Here is a 19,301-nt window from a genome sequence, read left to right on the forward strand (position 1 = left end):
TCACAGTAGCTAGTATGGGGCTGTGTTTTGGATTTGTGCTGGAAGCAGTGTTGGTAACACAGGGATGTTTTCCTTACTGCTGAGCAGTGCTTACACAGAGTCAAGGCCTCTTCTGCTTCTCACCCCACCCCAACAGCGAGGAGGCGGGGGGGGGGGTGGGGGGGGTGGGGCACACAAGAAGTTGGGAGGGGACACAGCTGGGACAGATGACCCCAACTGACCCAAGGGATATTCCAGACCGTATGACGTCATGCTCAGCATGTAAAGCTGGGGGAAGGAGGAACGGGGGAGCGTTCACAGTGATAGCATTTGTCTTCCCAAGCCGTGATGAATGAATTCCTTGTTTTGCTTTGCTTGCGTGCGTGGCTTTTGCTTTCCCTATTAAACTGTCTTTATCTCAGCCCACAAGTTTTCTCACTTTTACCCTTCTGATTCTCTCCCCCATACCACTGTGAAGGAAGTGAGAGAGTTGCTGCACGGTGCTTAGTTGCCAGCTGGGGTTAAACTATGACAGCATCCAAAACTCTTCCCATACCTCTTAGAGACAGAGAAAACATGGAAGGTAAGGAGAATATCTGCCTAGTAATTCTGTAACAACAAACTCCTGAGAAGAGAAAAAGTATCTTGAAAGGCTGTTGCCAAAACCTCACAGGTTTACTTCTATGTGGCAACATATGCTGGACACACAATTAATAAATCCAAACTCCATTTCTCCATTTAAAAAAAAAAAAAAAAATGACATAAAATATAGCTTCCATGCCCTTCTCCAGCTACTTGAAACATTACTTGTAGAATAATAAGATGACAGAAAAGTGGTGGAATCTCCAAACATTGAAAAAACCCAACCCCAAATCTTTCTCCTTCAGTAATTAACTGTACTTACACCTAAAACCCACTCAACTATTTCCAATTGTAAGCACTTCTTTTTCTCTATCCACAACAGGGTATTTACATATTTGAAGGCCTCATCTCCCACCAATGTAGTTTCCTCTCTAGATGTAATTCCTTCAGTTTCTTCTCAGTGATCACACTTTCTGGACCTTCAATGCCTCTCTCCAAATCCACCCCCATCAGCCCATACCCTTCCTAACGTCCCTCCAGAGACCAAACCAAGCAGCGCCCCGCCAAGCTAACCCATCTCCACAGCTACTGATCCAATTCCCAATCAGTCATCGCTGCTGAGTTTCTCCTGCTCAGCCCACCACCCGCCCGGCTCGGCCTCGCCACCCCACACCCCTACCTGGTCACACCAGGCGCTCACACCTCCCCACCACCTCGCACAGCCTCCATTTCTCCCCCAGCACCGCCTACCCTCATCCCTCGCTTCGGGTCGCGGCTCCTCCGCACACACCTGCGGCAGGCCAACGGCACCGGCACCCGACGAACAACGAAGGGCGCAGGATCCCCCCCGTCACTCACCCAGCAGCTCTGGGGTCCCGCGCAGACGCCTCCAGCCTCCTCCACCGGGGAAAAACACACCAACGCCCGGAGCCGGCCGCCCCCGCAGCAGCAGCCTCGCCACCCCCTTGCCGCCGCAGCTCAGCCACAGGGAAGCCGCCATCTTGCTTCCCTGCCCTCCCCAGCGCCGGGGCTGTCTCTCTCACTGCCTGACCAGGAAAAAAAAAAAAAAAAAAACAAACAAACAAACCATAACAAAACAAAACAGAAACCAAAAAAAGACACTCCCCCCCACCCCGCGCCCAAGCCGCCTCAGCGCAGAGGAGCGGCTTCACCACCGCCCCCCGCCCTGCCGCTGGCCACCTGCCCGCGCCTGGCACGACGGCAAGCCTAGCCGCGGGCGCTCAGCCTCTCGCCTGCTCGGGCCTGGCTGCCTCCATCGCCCCAGGTAGGAGCGAACACCTACCACAGACGCACCCGCACCTCTCTCAGCCCTGCCCGCCCCCGGGGTGCGCCCGCATCTCCTCTCCAGCCGCTCCCGCTCCTGGCCCTTTCCTGCCCTCCGGGCCTGAGGGGGAGGCTGGTCTCTCCATCCCGCCTACCGCCCCGGGGCAACGCGCCGCCCGCCAGGCTGCCGCTCGGCGCGGTGCCCCGCCGCCAGGAGCGGAGGCGGGAAGGAAGGAGGGAAGGAAGGAAGGAAGGAAGGACCCCCGCGCTACCGGCGCTAATGGCGGCCGCCGCCAACGACCGCGACGCCGCGCAGGTAACGGAGCGGCTGCGCGGCGCCTGCTCCCGAGGCCGGAGCAGGGCGCAGGGCCTTCCTCCCGGCCGCGTCCCCTTTAAGCAGCCCGCGATGTGACAGCGAACCGGGAACGGCCCTGCCGCAGGGCCCGGGCACGCCGGCAGGGCCGTTCCCGGTTCGCTGCTGCTGCGGGCCCCGCGCGTTGCCCGCCGCCTGGCTCGGGGCCCCTTGCGGCAGCGGGTGCTGCGGGACGGCAGTTGGCAAGTGCAGGGTTCTGAGGCGATTCTTGTAACCTGAGTAACGAGGTAGTAGCCTTCGTAGTTACGAGTTTGCAGGGAGTATAGAGGTGTTAAGAAATTTACTGCGCTTCCCAAAATGTTGCCAGCTGACAGCCTCGGTGCAGTTACAGGACTTGTGGCACTTTTTATTTATTTATTTATTTATGGTTAACTCGGGGGGTGGGGGTGGGGGGCGGGGGGGTTAGATTTCTTTTGGGGCTTTTTTCTGTGTTTGATTGTTTGGCGGGGGGGGTAGTTTGACAACTGTTCATTATTGTAAGTCATCACAATGTCAGCATGAGTCGGCACTGTTGCACTTCATCAAACGAAGCCAAAACGTCGTGCTAGAGCGTATGGGAGTATCACCTGGATGAGGCTCGGAATACCTGTCCTGTTTGTATGTGGAACTGGTCAAGAGACCAGCCTGAGCATTGAGAACAGCATGGATTGACAACAGGGAGATGAGAATCATCAGCAGGCCAGATAAGATGGCCTGTCAGGAAAAAGGGAAAGAATCTGCTTAGTCAAAAAAAAAAAGAGGAGCAAATGGAGTTGTCTTAGTATGTAGAATGTTGTCACAGAGGTGAAAGGGAAGAACGTCTTCTTTATGTCCATGACTGTTTAGTAGGAGATAGCAAGCTTAAGTTTCAGCAACCAAGGTTTAGGTTAGGAATTAGGAAAATATTTCTAACCTGGGACTGTTGCCTAAGGAGTCTGTGACTCATTGTCATTAGAGGTTTTAAAGATGAGGTTAAAGTAGGAGCTTCCAAACTTTGTCAGTCTTGCCCCAGGCTGCCGTCTCCCATCAGTTCACCTTCCCTGTCTTCTGCCTCAGAACCACTGCCACTGTCTTGCATCCATGCCTGCTTCTCTGATGCTGCGACCACTGCCTCCCCACGCCTAGTTCTGCAAGTCCAGCACTAACTGGAAGCATTTTCCTGTGACGAACAGGCCCCTGTAGCAACTGCAACAAGATGCAAGTGGTTTCTGTTCAGAGGGGCTGCATTAAACTAAGCATTTGCTTGCTGTGATTCTAAGGGCCAGGAGACAATCTTAAGGGGCTCACAAAGTCCCAGTTGCCCTTTGCTTAAGTCTAACGGTCTTACTTTAGACCATTGAGGATCTTCAACTTTAGAGTCATGGGGTGGGGGATGAGAACAGTGACAACAGCACTTTTTTCTTAATGTTTCAGCAAAGGTATTGGTACTAAGTAACTACCTGCCTACCAGTTTTGGTATGTGCTACTTATTTTTTGCTTTTGTCCTCTTTATTCTGTGGATGTTAACAGAATACCTCCCCTAATGTGGGTTTCTGCTGCTGAACAAACATTTCTTTTGGAAATGTCCTTTCATGGGCTTAAATGACTAAGCTGAGCAGTAAAGCAGCTAATCACTTGTAATTTTTAAAAAACTACTAAAGCTTCTAATTGCTGCAATAAAAGAAAATTAAAAACATAAAAAAGGCACACCATAAATGATCAATTTCAGTTGGAGGTCTGTACTTGCTGTAAAAATTGACAGTCTGAGGCTCTTAAGCAGGGTAGGAATCCTCACCACATTGCTTTCCTATCTCTTCCCTTCTCACCTAAAACAACTCCCTTCTGCATTGTAGAATCCTTGTATGGTGCTGAAGGTGGTGTAGAAAATAAACTTTTTTAAAGGATCATGACATTATTTTTGCTATTTTGGTTTATTTGATCCATTTCTATGCTAAAGACAGATTTTAAACCAAAATCTACCAGCTTATTAATGGTACCTTTCTCACTTTATGTATACAGTGTAGGACAAATCTGGTTTACCACATCAAACTTATCACTACGTGGCTATTCAAAGAAACCTCATCGTGATTTACTACCTGTCAGTATGAAATATCAATGGTGTGATTTCATCTATGCAGTGTGTGCTTATTTCTGAGGAAGATACATGATTTCTAAGCAATGTGTGAAAGAGATACATATTTCAGACACTGTTTATTTACTATAATAACTTAAAATATCCACATTGTAGTTCAGTTTTATACCTTTTGAAAATTATCTGCAAAACCTTTACAAATGTGTTTGTTCCACAAGTAGCCTGTGTCCACCTTGGTTTCCATTATATTAGATCCACGTTGTTTTCTGGGTTTTTTGGGTTAGGAGAGTGGGTTTGTTTTGGTTTGGTTTTTAAATCATATTAGGTACAGTAATTTGAATAAAACAGGAAAAAGCTAATTTTCCTTGAGCAACCACAATCTTGCAGAATACTATAATAATATTTTTTTTACGATTTGATTGCTGGAAATATTCTAAATTTTCAGTGAATACTTTCAGTCAGTTTCTGTTTAGAAATTTACCAGCAAATTTGTTTTCAAAAGAATAATTGAATGCATTGAAAAATTAGTCACTTCTTTTAGTTCATGGAAATTTGTGGAGTTTTCCTTCATACCTAACAGCACGTAGAAACAGGCTAAGATGGTAGCAGCACAGCAGCAAAGAAGCTAAATTGTTCATGTTAGCTGTATCACAAAACTAGCGGGCCAGGTCCTGAGCTGGAGATATGAAGGAAGAGATAGCCAATGGCATCTGTACTTCAACTTAAAAATCAAATTTAAAACTATTGCTAACTGAGATTTGACAAAGAGTAATCCTGTTGAGTTGCCTACTGGTTTTACACATGTTCACTCACAGGCTTACTACAGCAAGTACCCTTTTTTAGTTATGGAAAGAACTGTCCTTTTTATTATCAGTAATTTTAAGCCTGAAATACAGTAATATTTTTGTTTAGATATTTTATGCTTATAATCAGTATCCACTGATCCTGGAAAAATACTGTTAAACTCTGAGGATTGATTTATAATCCTGGAATTCTTCAAAAAAATAGTCTAAATTCCTTTCTTGTATTTATTTTCATACGTTCTTGATGAAAGTAGCTTCTGAATTTGAATTTTTAATTCTTTTTATGATTTAAAGTGGTGAAAAGCACTCATGTTCTCCCATGAACATGAGTTTTGCAGTAAATGTCTAGATTAATCAAACAAGGAAAATATGAAACAACTGTAGGAGTGTTACAATCTAGAGTTTTTTTATGGCTGTGTACATTCAATAAATAGTAGCCGTATAAACCTGTTTAATATAAGCTTATTCCCTCAGAAGTAGAAGAGACATAATTTTTCTTTGAAATGAAAAATACCAGTGTAGTACATAGGTTAGAAGTAGGCAGTGATGTCATTTTGAGTAAGAGTCAAAACAAGATACTGTGGGACTCAGTTTTATGACAGTTGAATAGATAAAAATTATATACAGCCATTAATTCTGTATAAATAAATCAGAACAACAAAACAGAGACCCATAATTTACACATACTATGCGCTTGTTTTGCATTTGTAAACATACGACACATGCATTAATATTTTCAGATTCACAGTACATTTCAGAGTCACTAGTGTTTGAGGAATATTTAGTTAGAGTATTCTTGATGTATATTACTATTTTCAGTGGCAAAGAGTTGGAAAGGAGTGGTTTCATTTTCAGCTGTGTGAATGGGGAAGATTTCAGATTTTTTGCACTGTAAATGTAGGAGTTTGCTTATTTGGCCTGGGGTCTTTTTCCTCATGTACACTTGTATATGCTGCTCTATTTGTTTCAGGTAATGTGAACTGATGAACGTTCATGGTGCTTTAAAAATCTTAACTTCTTACATAAGTTTCTAGGAGTGCTGGTCAGAGTCTTGTTTCTATCACTTGAAATGAATAAACAGGCGATTTTTTAATATATTAGAAGAGACTGTAAATAATAGAAACAAAATCAGAGCAGGCAGGAATAGCATCTGTACTGAATCCCAGTTCTTTAAAGATAATTGCTTCAGAAACACGTGCCATTGAAGAATATGGTGCTCCACTAGAATGAAGTTGAAGTACTGATCAGGCTTAATGCATATATAAAAAGAATCATATGAGAGTTTAATGCAGTAGCAGCGGACTGTATTTGGTGACCTAAGGGTTTAGCCTTCCTAAAACTAATACATTTTTCTGTTGAAAACAATGCAAAGAGCACATCTGTTGTGCTTAATTGCTGATTTTTGTCACACACCCACATAAAGAAACAAAACCAGCTATATTACTGTGGTGGTGTAGGTAGAAATCTCACCCCATCCCAAGGAGATAAATTGCCGTAAATAAAGTCACTGCTTTGTTTCTCTACTGTTTAATTCCTTCCTTGATGGGTTCAGTTGTATCAGGATCTTTGTGAAAGCACCTACGGTTTTTATTTTTACACTGGTAAATGGGGAAGACTTTGGCTTTTTGTTGTCTCAGATAAGCTCAAAGAAATACTCAAGACAACATGCAAATGCATAAATTCAAGCACACAGTATGAATTAAAGTCGATTCTCACAGTTTTCTCTGTGTACACCGGTTATATTTCTCATGTAAATGATTCCAACATTCAAAATTTTTAGTTTTCCAAAGTAGTACTCGCTTATCAAAGACCACTACCTGTTAGGTACAGCTTTCTTAGTTTCATATGTTCAATGCGAGTGATGTTTAAGATGGCCAGTAAATAGTTTTGGCTTGTTCTGTAAAGCCATTCTGGTTTAGATTACCTATGAGTGAATCTCTGATACTACAGATACCTTTGGTTAATAGACAGATACAGATATATTTATTGATGTAATAAACAATGGAATATGGAAAAATTTAAGAACTATTTTTCATCTTAAAGTTTGCCTTCTGGCTAAACTGCATGTGAGGTAACCTCACATTGTAAAAATGTAGGAATGTGAAGTTCATCAAATAATTTGCCTGTGTTTTCTATGGTATTTTTGACTGCTATGTAGAAATACAATATAAATAATATATATATAAAATATATAATATCAAGTCTGTTCTACTGAAATTTGTAAATCAAACAAAATAAACCTACAGAAAACTGATTCAATGGGAAAAGTTATTAGTTGAGCTTTTCAAAATGGATGTTAGATGCGTTTATTTTTCTTTTCTTTTTTTATGGCAATAGCATATGACTTAATCTTGCTGATGTAATACCTGTGGTCCACTGCACTCGAGTAAATTTGAGATGAGACCTTTCCTGTGAAGGATAATCAGACACGCATTTTATTTGGGGGGTTTGTTCTTTTCAAGGTGTGAATGGCTCCTGCAAAGTGTAGAGGGCATTGTGCAAACATGCAGTCATTTTGCAACTGCGGTTCATAAGCATAAATTAGACTGTCATGTTATAGTATGAAATTACTACCCCTTTAAACTTTAAATTTCAGAGTTTAAATTCTTAGGTTTGTGATGTTTTGGATGTTTTTTAATTTATTTCCTTAATTTATTTTTAGGAGAAGTTACATCCAAGAAATCTTATACCAGAGCTTTGTAGACTGTTTTATGGTTTAGGCTGGGTAACAGGAACTGGTGGAGGAATCAGCTTGAAACATGGGTAAGTAAAGATGGAAGAGAAAGAATGTGATGCTTAGAGGGAGAGGGGGTGGCTCTATTTAGGAGTTGGTGAGGGCATTTCAGTTCTATGAAAAATCTTTGAAAGTCAAGAGTGAGCAAGAAGTAGAGGGAGAAATGAACAGTACACCAAATTTAACCATATAGAAGGGAGTTGGCTAGTCTGAATTAATCATTGCACTCCCTTCCATGGAGGGAGCCAACTTCAGAGTGACTTTTTTCTGTTCTTTTCCTATCTTTGTTTAAGGTAGATGAATTGTGTTTAAGGAGCAAGGCATTCCCCCTTTTTATTTCATTGACCATGGAATTTAGAGTGGGTTACACCAGGCACACAGCTTTCAAATGCCTGGGTTAGGTGAGATGAATCCCACCCTAGACATTTTGCAGGCAATACATTTCCTTTAAGAAGGAAATTACTGTTCTACTGATATAATTCTAAGGAGGTATTCTTAATATATAATTAAAGCAGGACAGGTAACAGCAAAGCAATTTTTGGTGTGTATCCACTACTAAGGAGCACCACTTTGCTTTTTAATTTGCTCGTCTCCCCCTGTGCATACTTTCCAAGCTTTTAATGGAGACAGAGCTCCTCCCAGTGGCCACTGAAAAAAGAGAAGTCATTCTGCAAAATAATTTGCACAGCACTTGCAATTCTGTCCCCAGTCACAGGGTGTTGTGACACTCTTAAATTGAAAGTGTCTGACCTTCCATTTTTCTGACATACACTTGCACGCAGACAAGAACAGCCATTGCTATTCAAATATATGAGATATATATACATATATGAAGTAAAGGCTCTAAATGCTAATATTTGTGGCTTTGTGCAGATAATTCCACTTCCCTTCTTGATTTTGCAAACAAAGCAGTAGCAATAATAATAATGAGAGGAATGATAAGAGAGTTAATTCTTGGTTTTAAAGTTTTTCATCTATGGAAAGATCTTTCCAGCACTGATTTCTCATCAGTAGCTAAATGTAGCCTATTTTCTTTGTCATTTCAGTGCAATTCATGTTGGTTGTGGCAAGACAAATCCTGTCAACGGGGAATACACTAACATAGTAGTACAGTTTTCCTCAGCAGTTCTATAACTTGGTTGCTCAGACTACACCAAAATACAAACTTGAGTTGGTACCAATATCTTACATGGTCTAGGAACAGTAATCTACGTGGCTGTAGTTTCATACCTTCCGTAACAGTAGGTATGTTTCAAAATGAATAGCTATGAGGCAGAGGTGAGACTAACATAGAATTGTTACATAGGAAATAGTGAAAGAACAATTGAAATTTGACTGAAATTCTAACAACTGGTTTTACCAGCTAATCCTAATCAGTATTACTCACTGTGCAATTCATATCAACTACTCAGAATAAAAATGCCAATTTGGACGTGGGATAGCATATTAAAAATGGATCTAGAATTCTTTGCCAGGTGTCCTGTATTTCAAAGGCTGTATTTCATAATCAGATTTTCCCTTTGGAATTAATTTTTTAAAAAGAAGAAAAAATGCACGTCTTCATTAGCAACTGAATTACCACTTGATTTCTTTATATGTTGCGCTCTCAATCATCTTGCTCATGAAAAGGAATTAAGACTAAATTAATGCAATGGTGGCAGTCTTAATTCATGAATGTTAAAAATTACAAATATGATAAAGCCACATTTTGATGTGTTTCACAGCTGTTTTACCACTATGAAGAGTACGTCATCTTAAGAGTTGTATTTTTGGAAGAATTAGAATCATAGAATCATTTAGGTTAGAAAAGACCCTTAAGATCATCAAGTACAACCGTTAAACTACCCCTGCCAAGTCCACCACTAAACCATCTCCCTAAGTGCCACGTCTACACGTCTTTTAAATACCTGCAGGGATGGTGACTCCACCACTTCCCTGGGCAGCCTGTTCCAATGACTGAGAACCCTTTCAGTAAAGAAATATTTCCTAATATCCAGTCTAAACCTCCCCTGGTGCAACTTGAGGCCATTTCCTCTCGTCCTATCTCCAGCCACCTGACAGAAGAGACCAGCACCCACCTCGCTACACCCTCCTTTCAGGTAGTTGTAGAGAGCGATAAGGTCTCCCCTCAGCTTCCTTTTCTCCAGACTAAACAACTCCAGTTCCCTCAGCCGCTCCTCATAAGACTTGTGTTCTGGACCCTTCACCAGCTTCATTGCTCTTCTAAGTGCTCTTGTCCAGAAATAAAAAATATCTTGTGGTCCTTAGGAAATGTGTCTGTAACTTGACTAATTATTCACTAGATGTCTCTGTGCTCCTGAATTTAGTATGTTACTGTCGAAACTGAGTCGTGATTACAATTGAGAGAGATAATCTGATTTTTTTTTTTGCTATTGTTGAAAATATTTCAGATACCACCTTAAAATAATTTTAATGTTAAATTTTTTATAGTCATTGTTCATGTAAACCTTGCAAGAAGTGATGCACTTCTACTTGAATTTCAGTCACTTAATTGCATTGCATTAGTGTTATCTTTTTATCGATACAAATAAATATATAAATGTATTAAAAACCTAAACTACACAGTTATAAAAAAAACCCAAAAGTATTTGCATTGTAGAATACTTCAGATAATACTGTTTATAGGTAGTCTGTGGATTTTTAAGTAATAGTTTTGTCACCTGTTTTGTTATAGATCAGTATCTGCTTGCAATTTCTGTCGTTCCATTTTTATTCTGAATTCGGGGGATTTGAGTTTGGAATTATTGTAGGGGGAGGCTGTGTGTTTTAATTTGTAGGAAGAATAAGGCTGCACTTCCTACGTGTGTTTCAGATCTCTTGTCAAGTTGAAAGCATGGTTTTGTACCCTTGCAAGTTAAAAGATTTCATATGCCCTGCTATGGTTCGGTTCTATTTTGAAAACCATCTACATGTCAACCTGTTAAATTATGAGGGGCTAGATTTGCTATTGCATTTTCAGTGGATCAAGAACTCTAATGCACGTGCAGTTGAACAACCCTGTGTTTATTGATTTTCCTTGTCTGTAACTTTTCATAGGAATGAGATTTACATCGCTCCATCAGGAGTCCAAAAGGAAAGAATACAGGTACGTTGAACTGTATTTTTACCTCGGAGCTCATCTTGAGATGGATGAAAATACCTTTGTTTAGAGTTTCATTTTTCCTTATGTGAAGTTAGAAACTTGTTATACTTACTGACTGCCTTATTGAAACAACTGAGGGTTTTGCCCAGTACTCCACTAGCACAGCAAGCCAACATGTGTTTCAGTGGCCAGTGTAGATTAGTCTTGATGATCTCTTTGCTTTAAATTAACACAGAAGACTGTGAGATTCGAACATTACTCAAGTCCAGTTTTATCCTTTGTCAAGCTTGAATGGCTTTATAGGTGTTTGACTACAGTTTCAAGTTACTCTGGCACATCTGTAATTAAGCATTAACACCTCATTTCTACTTACTGCAGATCTTTGCCTTGATATTCTCAGTAAATAGATGGGCTCTCCCCATAAAAAGGTGACCTTGTCTGCCTGTCTCCTTTCCAAGAAAAAAAACCCGAAAAAGTAAGTGGAGGGGAGAATGGTAAATGATAATTATTTTATGACAGCAGGAACTCCCCCAGAATGGAATAATATGTGGAAAGGATTTGTTGTCTTATAGATCTGAGGGTAAATACAATGACGAGTGAAGGGATTCTCTTCACTGATAGAAACTTGGGGTTTTGCAGTAGTGCTCGCTGGGGGTGTTAGCAAGTAAGGCAGGCAAAGCATAACATGACAAGACTGTGATGGTCTGTTCTTTGCTAGCAGTAGCAGTGGATTGGGCGCAGTGAGTAAAGAAATCTCTTGCAACTGTATTTTCTGCTGATTTTTAAAATAACATTAAAGAAGAAAGTTTTATTGCTGCCCTGAACAATTCTTTGTACTATTATGAGTAGCTAGCTGATTGATGCAAAGGTAACATTCATGTAAATCTACTAAAAGCAATGTTTAAAAAATAGTTTTACAAGTTAAATATATTATGTGTAGGTTTAATTCATGTCCTTTGTTGGTTCTTTAAGGGGAGAAGGAAAAGTACATCTACATTTCTTTTTTTGAATCAGTTACTACTTTTCTTTTTGATCTATTGTCTGTTATTTAGATGCAGGCTGTCTGCTTTCTGAGAAATTTTTAGTTTTACGAATATCTGATTGGCAGCAGTCTGAATAAAAAGAGTACCTAATATTAATTCACATTACACAATGTGAGTTAATAGTGTTAGAAGCTAGAATAAACGTGGTGCGTTACAGCACTTTTACGAAGTTAAAATCACATTCAATATTAAATATATGGTGTATATATTCGTCTCCCAAGAAGGAAAACAAAACTATTCTGATCATCACAGGTCAAAATAATTTCTTCTTTCTTAAAGCCAGAAGATATGTTTGTTTGTGACATGAACGAACAGGACATCAGTGGTCCTCCACCGCAGAAGAAACTAAAGAAAAGCCAGTGTACACCTCTTTTTATGAATGCCTACACTATGAGAGGTTCGTAGCAAATGTTTTTAGCTCTGTGATGACTGAAGCACTGTATATATACATCCACAAAATTGATATTCAGAACTATATTCTTTATACATGGAAGTTACAGTGAAATAAATGTGAAACTATAAAACAAATTGATTTGCAAAGGAATACGTACAGTGGTGGTAATCCGTGGTAACATCCTGTGAGTGTCATTCACACTTTAATCTTCTCATGTAGCTATACCTGTGATCATCTTTTCGGCACTAATTTTTGGTGCGGTATGTTAGTAGGTTGCAGAAGGAGCTGGGGGATTTGTAGCAGTTTTGTGCCGGTAGTTTTGCCTATTCAGCAACTATGTTTTAGATCCTTTTACAACCATTGGCTTTGATCAAAGGTTCTAAGTTACGAATAGGGGAAAAAAGTATGAAACTTTTCTTTTGTAGGTGGACAGTAATAGAGAGCTTTTGCTGTTGTGTAGTATTTACATCTGTTACTTTATAAAAGGATTTAGGGAGTCTCTTCCGATCTTCCTGCACAAGAAACTTACATGTGTACATGAGGAAAACTCATTTCATACTTTTGTTTACATTGCAACTTTATAAGTAAATTATAATTATTGTTTACCAATAATTACCTAATTATTGTCTATCTTTCCATCATGAAACAATAACGATAAATATTTTTTCAGAGAATCAGTGGGTAATTGAAGAATAGTACTAGCATAAAAAGAAAGTAAAAGTCTTTAAACTTTCATCTCACAAGTAAGTATGGGAATTCTTTAGAATCTCAGAACTCTGATAAAATTAATAGACTGTTTCAGTCATTGCAGCATGTGAAGCAATGTACAAGTAGTGTTTCTCCTTGAATTTGTGCAAGTAGTTTCTCTCCTGGAATTTGTCACTAACTAAAAGTTAACACTGGTGTCCTAAGACAATCCATAATTATCCTTCATAGATGAGTAATTATCTCATACCTTTATTTAGGTTGCTGTGTATTTTTTCCTCTAATACAGTAGATGACCATTTGCCTAGATGCCTAGCCAAAGGAAATGTATCAAGTATGTGAATACAATTTTCTTAATACACACATTTTAAAATTAATTCTGAAAATACTGGTGGTTTTTTTCCTCTTTCTGTTCTTAGGGGCAGGCGCAGTGATCCATACTCATTCCAAGGCTGCTGTTATGGCTACCCTTCTTTACCCAGGGAGTGAGTTCAGCATTACCCATCAGGAGATGATAAAAGGAATCCAGAAGTGTACTTCAGGAGGCTCTTACCGGTACTTCTCTATATTTATATAAAGAAAAGAGGCATGCTATTTGATCATTTGTTTTCAGCAATATAAATAGATGAAAAGTTATTTGAGTTATGTGTCTTAAAGCGTGCAATATAAAGTATTAGGAATAAGAAGTAAAAAGACATCTGGAATAAATCAGTCATTGGCTTTCTGTAAGAAGGTGTCAAGCTTATGGAAGAGATCCGAGATAAAATCTTGTAACGTCAAGGCTACTATGGTCTGTTGAGCTACAGAAATAAACCAAATAAAGAGCTATGTCCTGACAAATATCTCAAGAACAGAGATGTTAACACATCTACACAATGTTAAACTGAAACTGGAGCCAGCCAACATTAGGTTGGATTGATAACATACAAACTACATTTGGGTGGACTTCACATATCACTGCCTGTGCTAGTTTAGGGCATGTTAAGAGAGTAGAGGATTTCAGATTTTACTTGAAAGACTTTGAAAGAAAATACAGAATAAACAGCTCATTAAAGATAATGTTACTACTTTTCAAGGATAAGCTCTGAGGTAAGTGCTGAGTTATTCCAAATTATGTGTGAAGGCTTGTTTTGAGGACTCCACCCACAGAGTGTTGAATTGGGATCTGCAAACAACATTTATATAATATGTGACAATTAGATGAAAAATTGAAATGCGAAATTCTTTCCACTTTTTGATGTTAATTTTTGTAACTAACTATTGCCCTTTGGCGAGGGAGCAAGCCATATGTCTGGCATGTGATTTTACGCCGGGGTATATTTTATTCATTTTGGTTGACTTGCCAGCTTTACCTTCTTGTCAGCATTAGCATTTGTATTTTTAATGTGGCAAAAGACACCCCTTATATTGAATTGTCTAACAACACTGGGTTTAAAAAAATCCACAACAATTTTCTTTTTTGGATATGCATTTTGAATTCTCAAACATTCCTAAATGTTAGTCAGGAGACATTGTATTTACTGAGTTCCATATCTCCGAGTTGTCCCATGTCATCCTGTTAATTTACCAGGAAAACTGAAGAAATCAAAGCTCCAGATTACATGGTTCCTAAGTACATATTCAGCCACACTAGACTGATTCCACTGTGTTGTCTCACACAAAGCTCCCCATTGAATTCAAAAGAAAATCGATAGTACAGAATGGGATCTTTCAATAAAGGTATTGACGATATATTGTTTCTAATGACATAAACCTTTTTTGGAAGCTATCCAGGAAAGAGAGAACTACATCTGTGGTAAATAGCTTTGAAAGTCTCAGACTGTCCCAAGATATTTTATATGAAGCTTTAGCTAAATGTAGGCTGCTTATATTTCAATAAAACTAAAGAGATATCAAGTATTTAACTCATTTAGAGTCTTCTTGGGGTGTTGTAGATAGTTCTTGATAAAAAGCTTATGGTTATGATTAGGAAACAGTTACGGTATTTATACCTGCTTCCAAACTCACGTGCAAGTAGAAAGCAGAACCTAGGAAACCAATCCCTTAGTTCATTTGGCCTCACTAGTAGTGAACACTCCAAATCTAATTTTAATGATCAGAACATGTAAGAGTCAAAGTAAACCTACAAAACCCACTTAATTTTCCTTATTCACTATTTTTATGGACTTCCTGGGGAAGGCATCAGTATTGAAAACTGTAAGAGGTGAGACTTTTTTAATTTTCTGAATATCTGATTTGAAGTACAAGCTGTATTATTTTTACGATTGCTTTCTGTCTGTGTTTTATAAAAGTAAGTACTACTAGCATCCAGTCATGAAATGTCTATGTGATCTCAATGATAAATCTGAACCTGAACTGGGGACTTATTAAAACTATTTAAACAAGTTTCTGCCAGTGTTAATTAAGGTTCAAACAATGCCAAATATCCCAGTCCTCCTTCAGAAGAAACTCTTAGGCAAGTTCCACTGAGTAACATGCATCATCTTGTCTTTGGAACTGGGGTTCTCAGGCTCTCTTAAGATCGCATGTAGCCCACCAATGACTCCATCACAGAGAATTTATTTTTCATGTGTTGACTCTACTTTCTATTTATATGCCTTAGCAGGACAATCTTATTTCCAGGGGCTTTTTGGACTACCTAAATTAATTTTTTTCTGCTCTCCAGCAAACAGCTTCATTTCCTTCTTCATGATGTGATTCTTTTAAATAATTTAATCTGAGATAAAACTTGTAGGTGATGCCAATACAGGATGAAGAGAGTCTGAAAAAGTTGTAAAGGGACCCAACTACAAAGTGATATGTGAACAAACAGCTACACCTAACACATTAAAGTGTTATTTTCTTTTTGTGCCTCAAGTGTAGCTCAGGTATTGCCAGCATAGCATATGTTTGGGAGTGAGAGATGTTCTGACAGTTCTTACGTTATAGTGTGACTCACAAGAGAAGGGCATAAAATCACTAGTGTTGAGAATTTGTTAACCACTTTACACAGTCTCTTTCTTAGAGAAAAGCTTAATACATCCAAACACAGTGGTTTTTTAAATACATTCATTTTTCTTTTAGATATGATGATACACTAGTGGTTCCCATTATTGAGAATACACCAGAAGAGAAGGATCTCAAGGAAAGAATGGCACATGCAATGGAAAAATACCCAGACACTTGTGCTGTATTGGTCAGACGTCATGGAGTTTATGTATGGGGAGAAACATGGGAAAAAGCCAAAACGATGTGAGTACAATTTAGGAATATGGTATCTTTTGCCATTATACCTCAAAATCTTAATGACCTTAATGTCATGTGTATTTCCAACCCATGGACAGTGATTCAGAAAATTAAGTTCCGGCCTTGCTGAATGTGTAGGGAGCTTTTGGGAGTGGGTTCATCCATGATTCCCACTGCTTGTTTTTCCTTTCATATCAGTGCTGGCTGATAGGGTTGCCAATGTTTTCCTTTCATATGGACAAGTTCCTCCTCATGTGAAACCTGCAGGCAATCTCTGCTTTTATATGACACCTGCCAATACTGTTTGTGTAGTCTTCCCTAGTCCCATTTTTGCAATTTACTTCTTCATTTGCTGAGGGAAATGCAGGAATTAGGATCATGTAGCAAAAATGCCGGGCACTTTCCATACCACAGTAATGGAAATAAATTATAATAGAGATGTCCAGTTAGACCACTGCATTGGTGATGTAAATCTCAGGGAGGAAAACTATTAATTTCCATAAAACATGGTGAGAGGTAATACTTGAGCCTTACTTTACATTTCACTTTTTTAATTTTAGGTGTGAGTGTTACGATTACTTGTTTGATATCGCAGTGCAGATGAAGCAGCATGGGCTAGATCCTTCAAAACATCCAGCAGGAGAAAACGGGATCTTGTAAATGACAACATTCATATTCAGGTGTGAATTTATCTGTAGAGATGATCTGTCTGGAGGGAGAGACTACAGATGACACCGTCACTTCAGTCTGCTTTCCCACTCGGGAAACTTAAGTATTGCACATCTCCCCCACTCCATTACCACTGCAATTGTATCTATGCCTGAAATAATGCTCCTTAACCACAAAATGCAACAAAAAGATATGTATTAGTAGTTAAGTATGTGCATATTTTAGCACCAACGTACAGCATGGAGTGCAATTGCTTTTTAAAACTAAATCGTATCAAGCATTAGCAGAAAAAGCCAATGGAGAAAAAAGACCCCAGCCTAGTAAGCTAATCTATACAGAGATGCCTGAACACCCACTTTTGTTCTTCAGCTTGCAGGATCAGGTTTGTTTTCAGTCCGTCTCAGTGGTATTATTTATATGGTGCGTTGGTTTTTTTTTTGCTTCAGCAGAAACAGCTGGTTGCAATTTGATTAATTGTTTCATTGATTAGTGTCACCTGCTTACCTCATACAGCAAATTACCATGACTTTCTGTTTCCTAATGCAGCAATGATCAATGTTTCAAAAGTTTTCATAACAAATATTTTAAAGTAAAAAGCACATAGTTAATATGATCAGGCAGTACTTTACATGAAGGATCCCTGAAGCAATCCTCACGTAAGCAGTATACAGCTCAGTGTGGCAAAACACAGTGGTAGCATAATGTTTCAGAGTCTGGGACACTTCTGCCTGAAAATCTAAGCAATTTTAAAGATACCAGTACTGAGATTATAAAGTTGTTGCTAGGCCAAAGTGGTGGTCTAATTAAACAGGGTGGGCTAACTTGTTGCACAGAGTTGGCCCATGAGATAATCCTCTCCACCCACTATGTTTGCCTCAGAAGAGATGACAAGTGGCTGCTCAGGCAGCGTGAGCCCAGAACAGACAGGTACTTGTATCATGAGCCTTGATGCCCACACTAGAGGAGGTAGCAGTGGGACAGGAGGCTTGCTGTCAAGTGAGTCTCTGCATGAACAGGTTTTTGGAGTGCTGCCACCGCATACAGTGATGAAGACGTGCTGGCTACCACACCTGCACAGAGCTACCTCATGGCCCACGAGAACCATTCTGAAATTATTCCTCAGCCCCTGCAATTGAATAGGTTGGGCTAACGTAGTGGCATAAATACTCGTTTGCCTATTTCTTATGACTAAATACCTAGTTTCAGAATATTTTCACTTTTGCCTTGTTTCTCCTGTACAGGTTTTTACATGATAATGGGAGTTCCAGATTCCACCTTAAACTGCTAAAACCAGAAGGGGGTGCTGTTATACTCAGCTGATTGAGAGATGTTAGCAGTCAGTTTTGACTGTTAAACACGTCTAAGAAGAAAAGGAGAGTTAAAACAAACAAACAAACAAAACGCTGAACAGTCATTGCTACTTATGAATCCTGTCAAAAGCTACAGTAGGAGGAATGAAAATTCAGTGCAAAAAAAAGATTTTGAGAAAAGCTATGGAGAACTAATGTGACATTTTGTTTGTATGCTTTAAAAATTCATATTTCAAGAACCTGCATTTGTTGATCCTGCTCTACTGCTACATCATTTAACTTGTTCTAGATCTCCATTTCCAAAAGTTACAGTAGCCTTTATTCTTGGGGAAAAAAAGTAAGGACAACCCCTTAACTAGAAGTTAGGTATAAAGTTTAAAGCATTGTTTGAACTGTTGATTCTTTCATGCTGTGTTAATAGGGTTTTTTTTTAAATTAAGCCTGTAGCCTGTGTATTTTTAAATTTTCCTAATTGTCACTATAATGAGTAGGAAACTCATTATTTTATAGCGTGCAATTGGAAGTTGTTACTGAGACACTGCTCTGGGTCTTGTCTGGTTTTTACCTCTTTAAATTCATTCACTTTCAATAAGATTTTGTTTATTACAACTTTAAAACAGCTTTTTATGACCTATGATTAGCCACCGTAAGGTAGATTTAATCAAACTGCTCATTAAAATATAGTCTCACATATTTATGTATCTTAGTGTCTTCTTTCAAAATCTCTTGGGATGGCCCCCCAGTGGCATCAGTCTAAGCTTTGATTGACCAACTTTCTGATTGATTATTGAGACTCTAGTCCCAAGGGTGAATTGAGACAGGGTAAGCACGAATTGACCTTGTTTTCTGCTAGGGGCCATGCATTCCCACCGCTTCCCCTTGCATCATCTCTGGCACTTTTTTGAGCTTCCATGAGGAGAATTAACTCTTCAGCCTAAGAGAAAACTACTGTGGGAGTGGGGGGAAGAAAATTATTATATTGTTTCCTAATAAGCCACTGGTAAAACATTGAATTAACTCAGAGGTGGGTCCAAAGAGCACCAGAGC

At 39.4% G+C, this 19,301-nt stretch overlaps 2 protein-coding genes across 7 annotated transcripts in view; one reads left to right on the top strand and one right to left on the bottom strand.

Moving 5' to 3' along the window:
- The window catches only part of PDHX (pyruvate dehydrogenase complex component X), a 60,721-nt gene extending 58,724 nt beyond the window's left edge, over positions 1-1,997 (bottom strand). For 3 of the 5 annotated variants that reach the window (XM_030035943.1, XM_041128450.1, XM_041128451.1), the window contains exons 1-2: positions 1,882-1,997; positions 1,420-1,607 (exon numbers count right to left, since the gene is read on the bottom strand). In XM_030035943.1, the coding sequence (XP_029891803.1) occupies positions 1,420-1,561 (142 nt within the window). In that variant the 5' untranslated portion in view covers positions 1,562-1,607; positions 1,882-1,997. Of the gene's footprint in view, positions 1-1,351; positions 1,371-1,419; positions 1,608-1,875 lie in introns of those variants that run through there. The other 2 variants (XM_030035950.1, XM_041128445.1) reach the window with 2 other exon arrangements.
- LOC115350377 (APAF1 interacting protein) lies at positions 1,975-18,947 on the top strand. 2 transcript variants are annotated; one of them, XM_030035970.1, is made up of 8 exons: positions 1,975-2,161; positions 7,734-7,834; positions 10,863-10,911; positions 12,231-12,348; positions 13,470-13,605; positions 16,114-16,281; positions 16,836-16,955; positions 18,186-18,947. In XM_030035970.1, exons 1-7 carry the CDS (start codon positions 2,126-2,128, stop codon positions 16,933-16,935), a joined length of 708 nt encoding a protein of 235 aa, XP_029891830.1. In that variant the 5' UTR covers positions 1,975-2,125; the 3' UTR covers positions 16,936-16,955; positions 18,186-18,947. The 2 variants fall into 2 exon arrangements, with proteins under 2 accessions (XP_029891830.1, XP_040984388.1); XM_041128454.1 differs by lacking the exon at positions 1,975-2,161 and adding an exon at positions 2,774-2,815.
- Positions 18,948-19,301: the final 354 nt, after the last annotated feature.

Source organism: Aquila chrysaetos, chromosome 2, assembly GCF_900496995.4.
Source record: "Aquila chrysaetos chrysaetos chromosome 2, bAquChr1.4, whole genome shotgun sequence".
NCBI classification, from domain to species: domain Eukaryota; kingdom Metazoa; phylum Chordata; class Aves; order Accipitriformes; family Accipitridae; genus Aquila; species Aquila chrysaetos.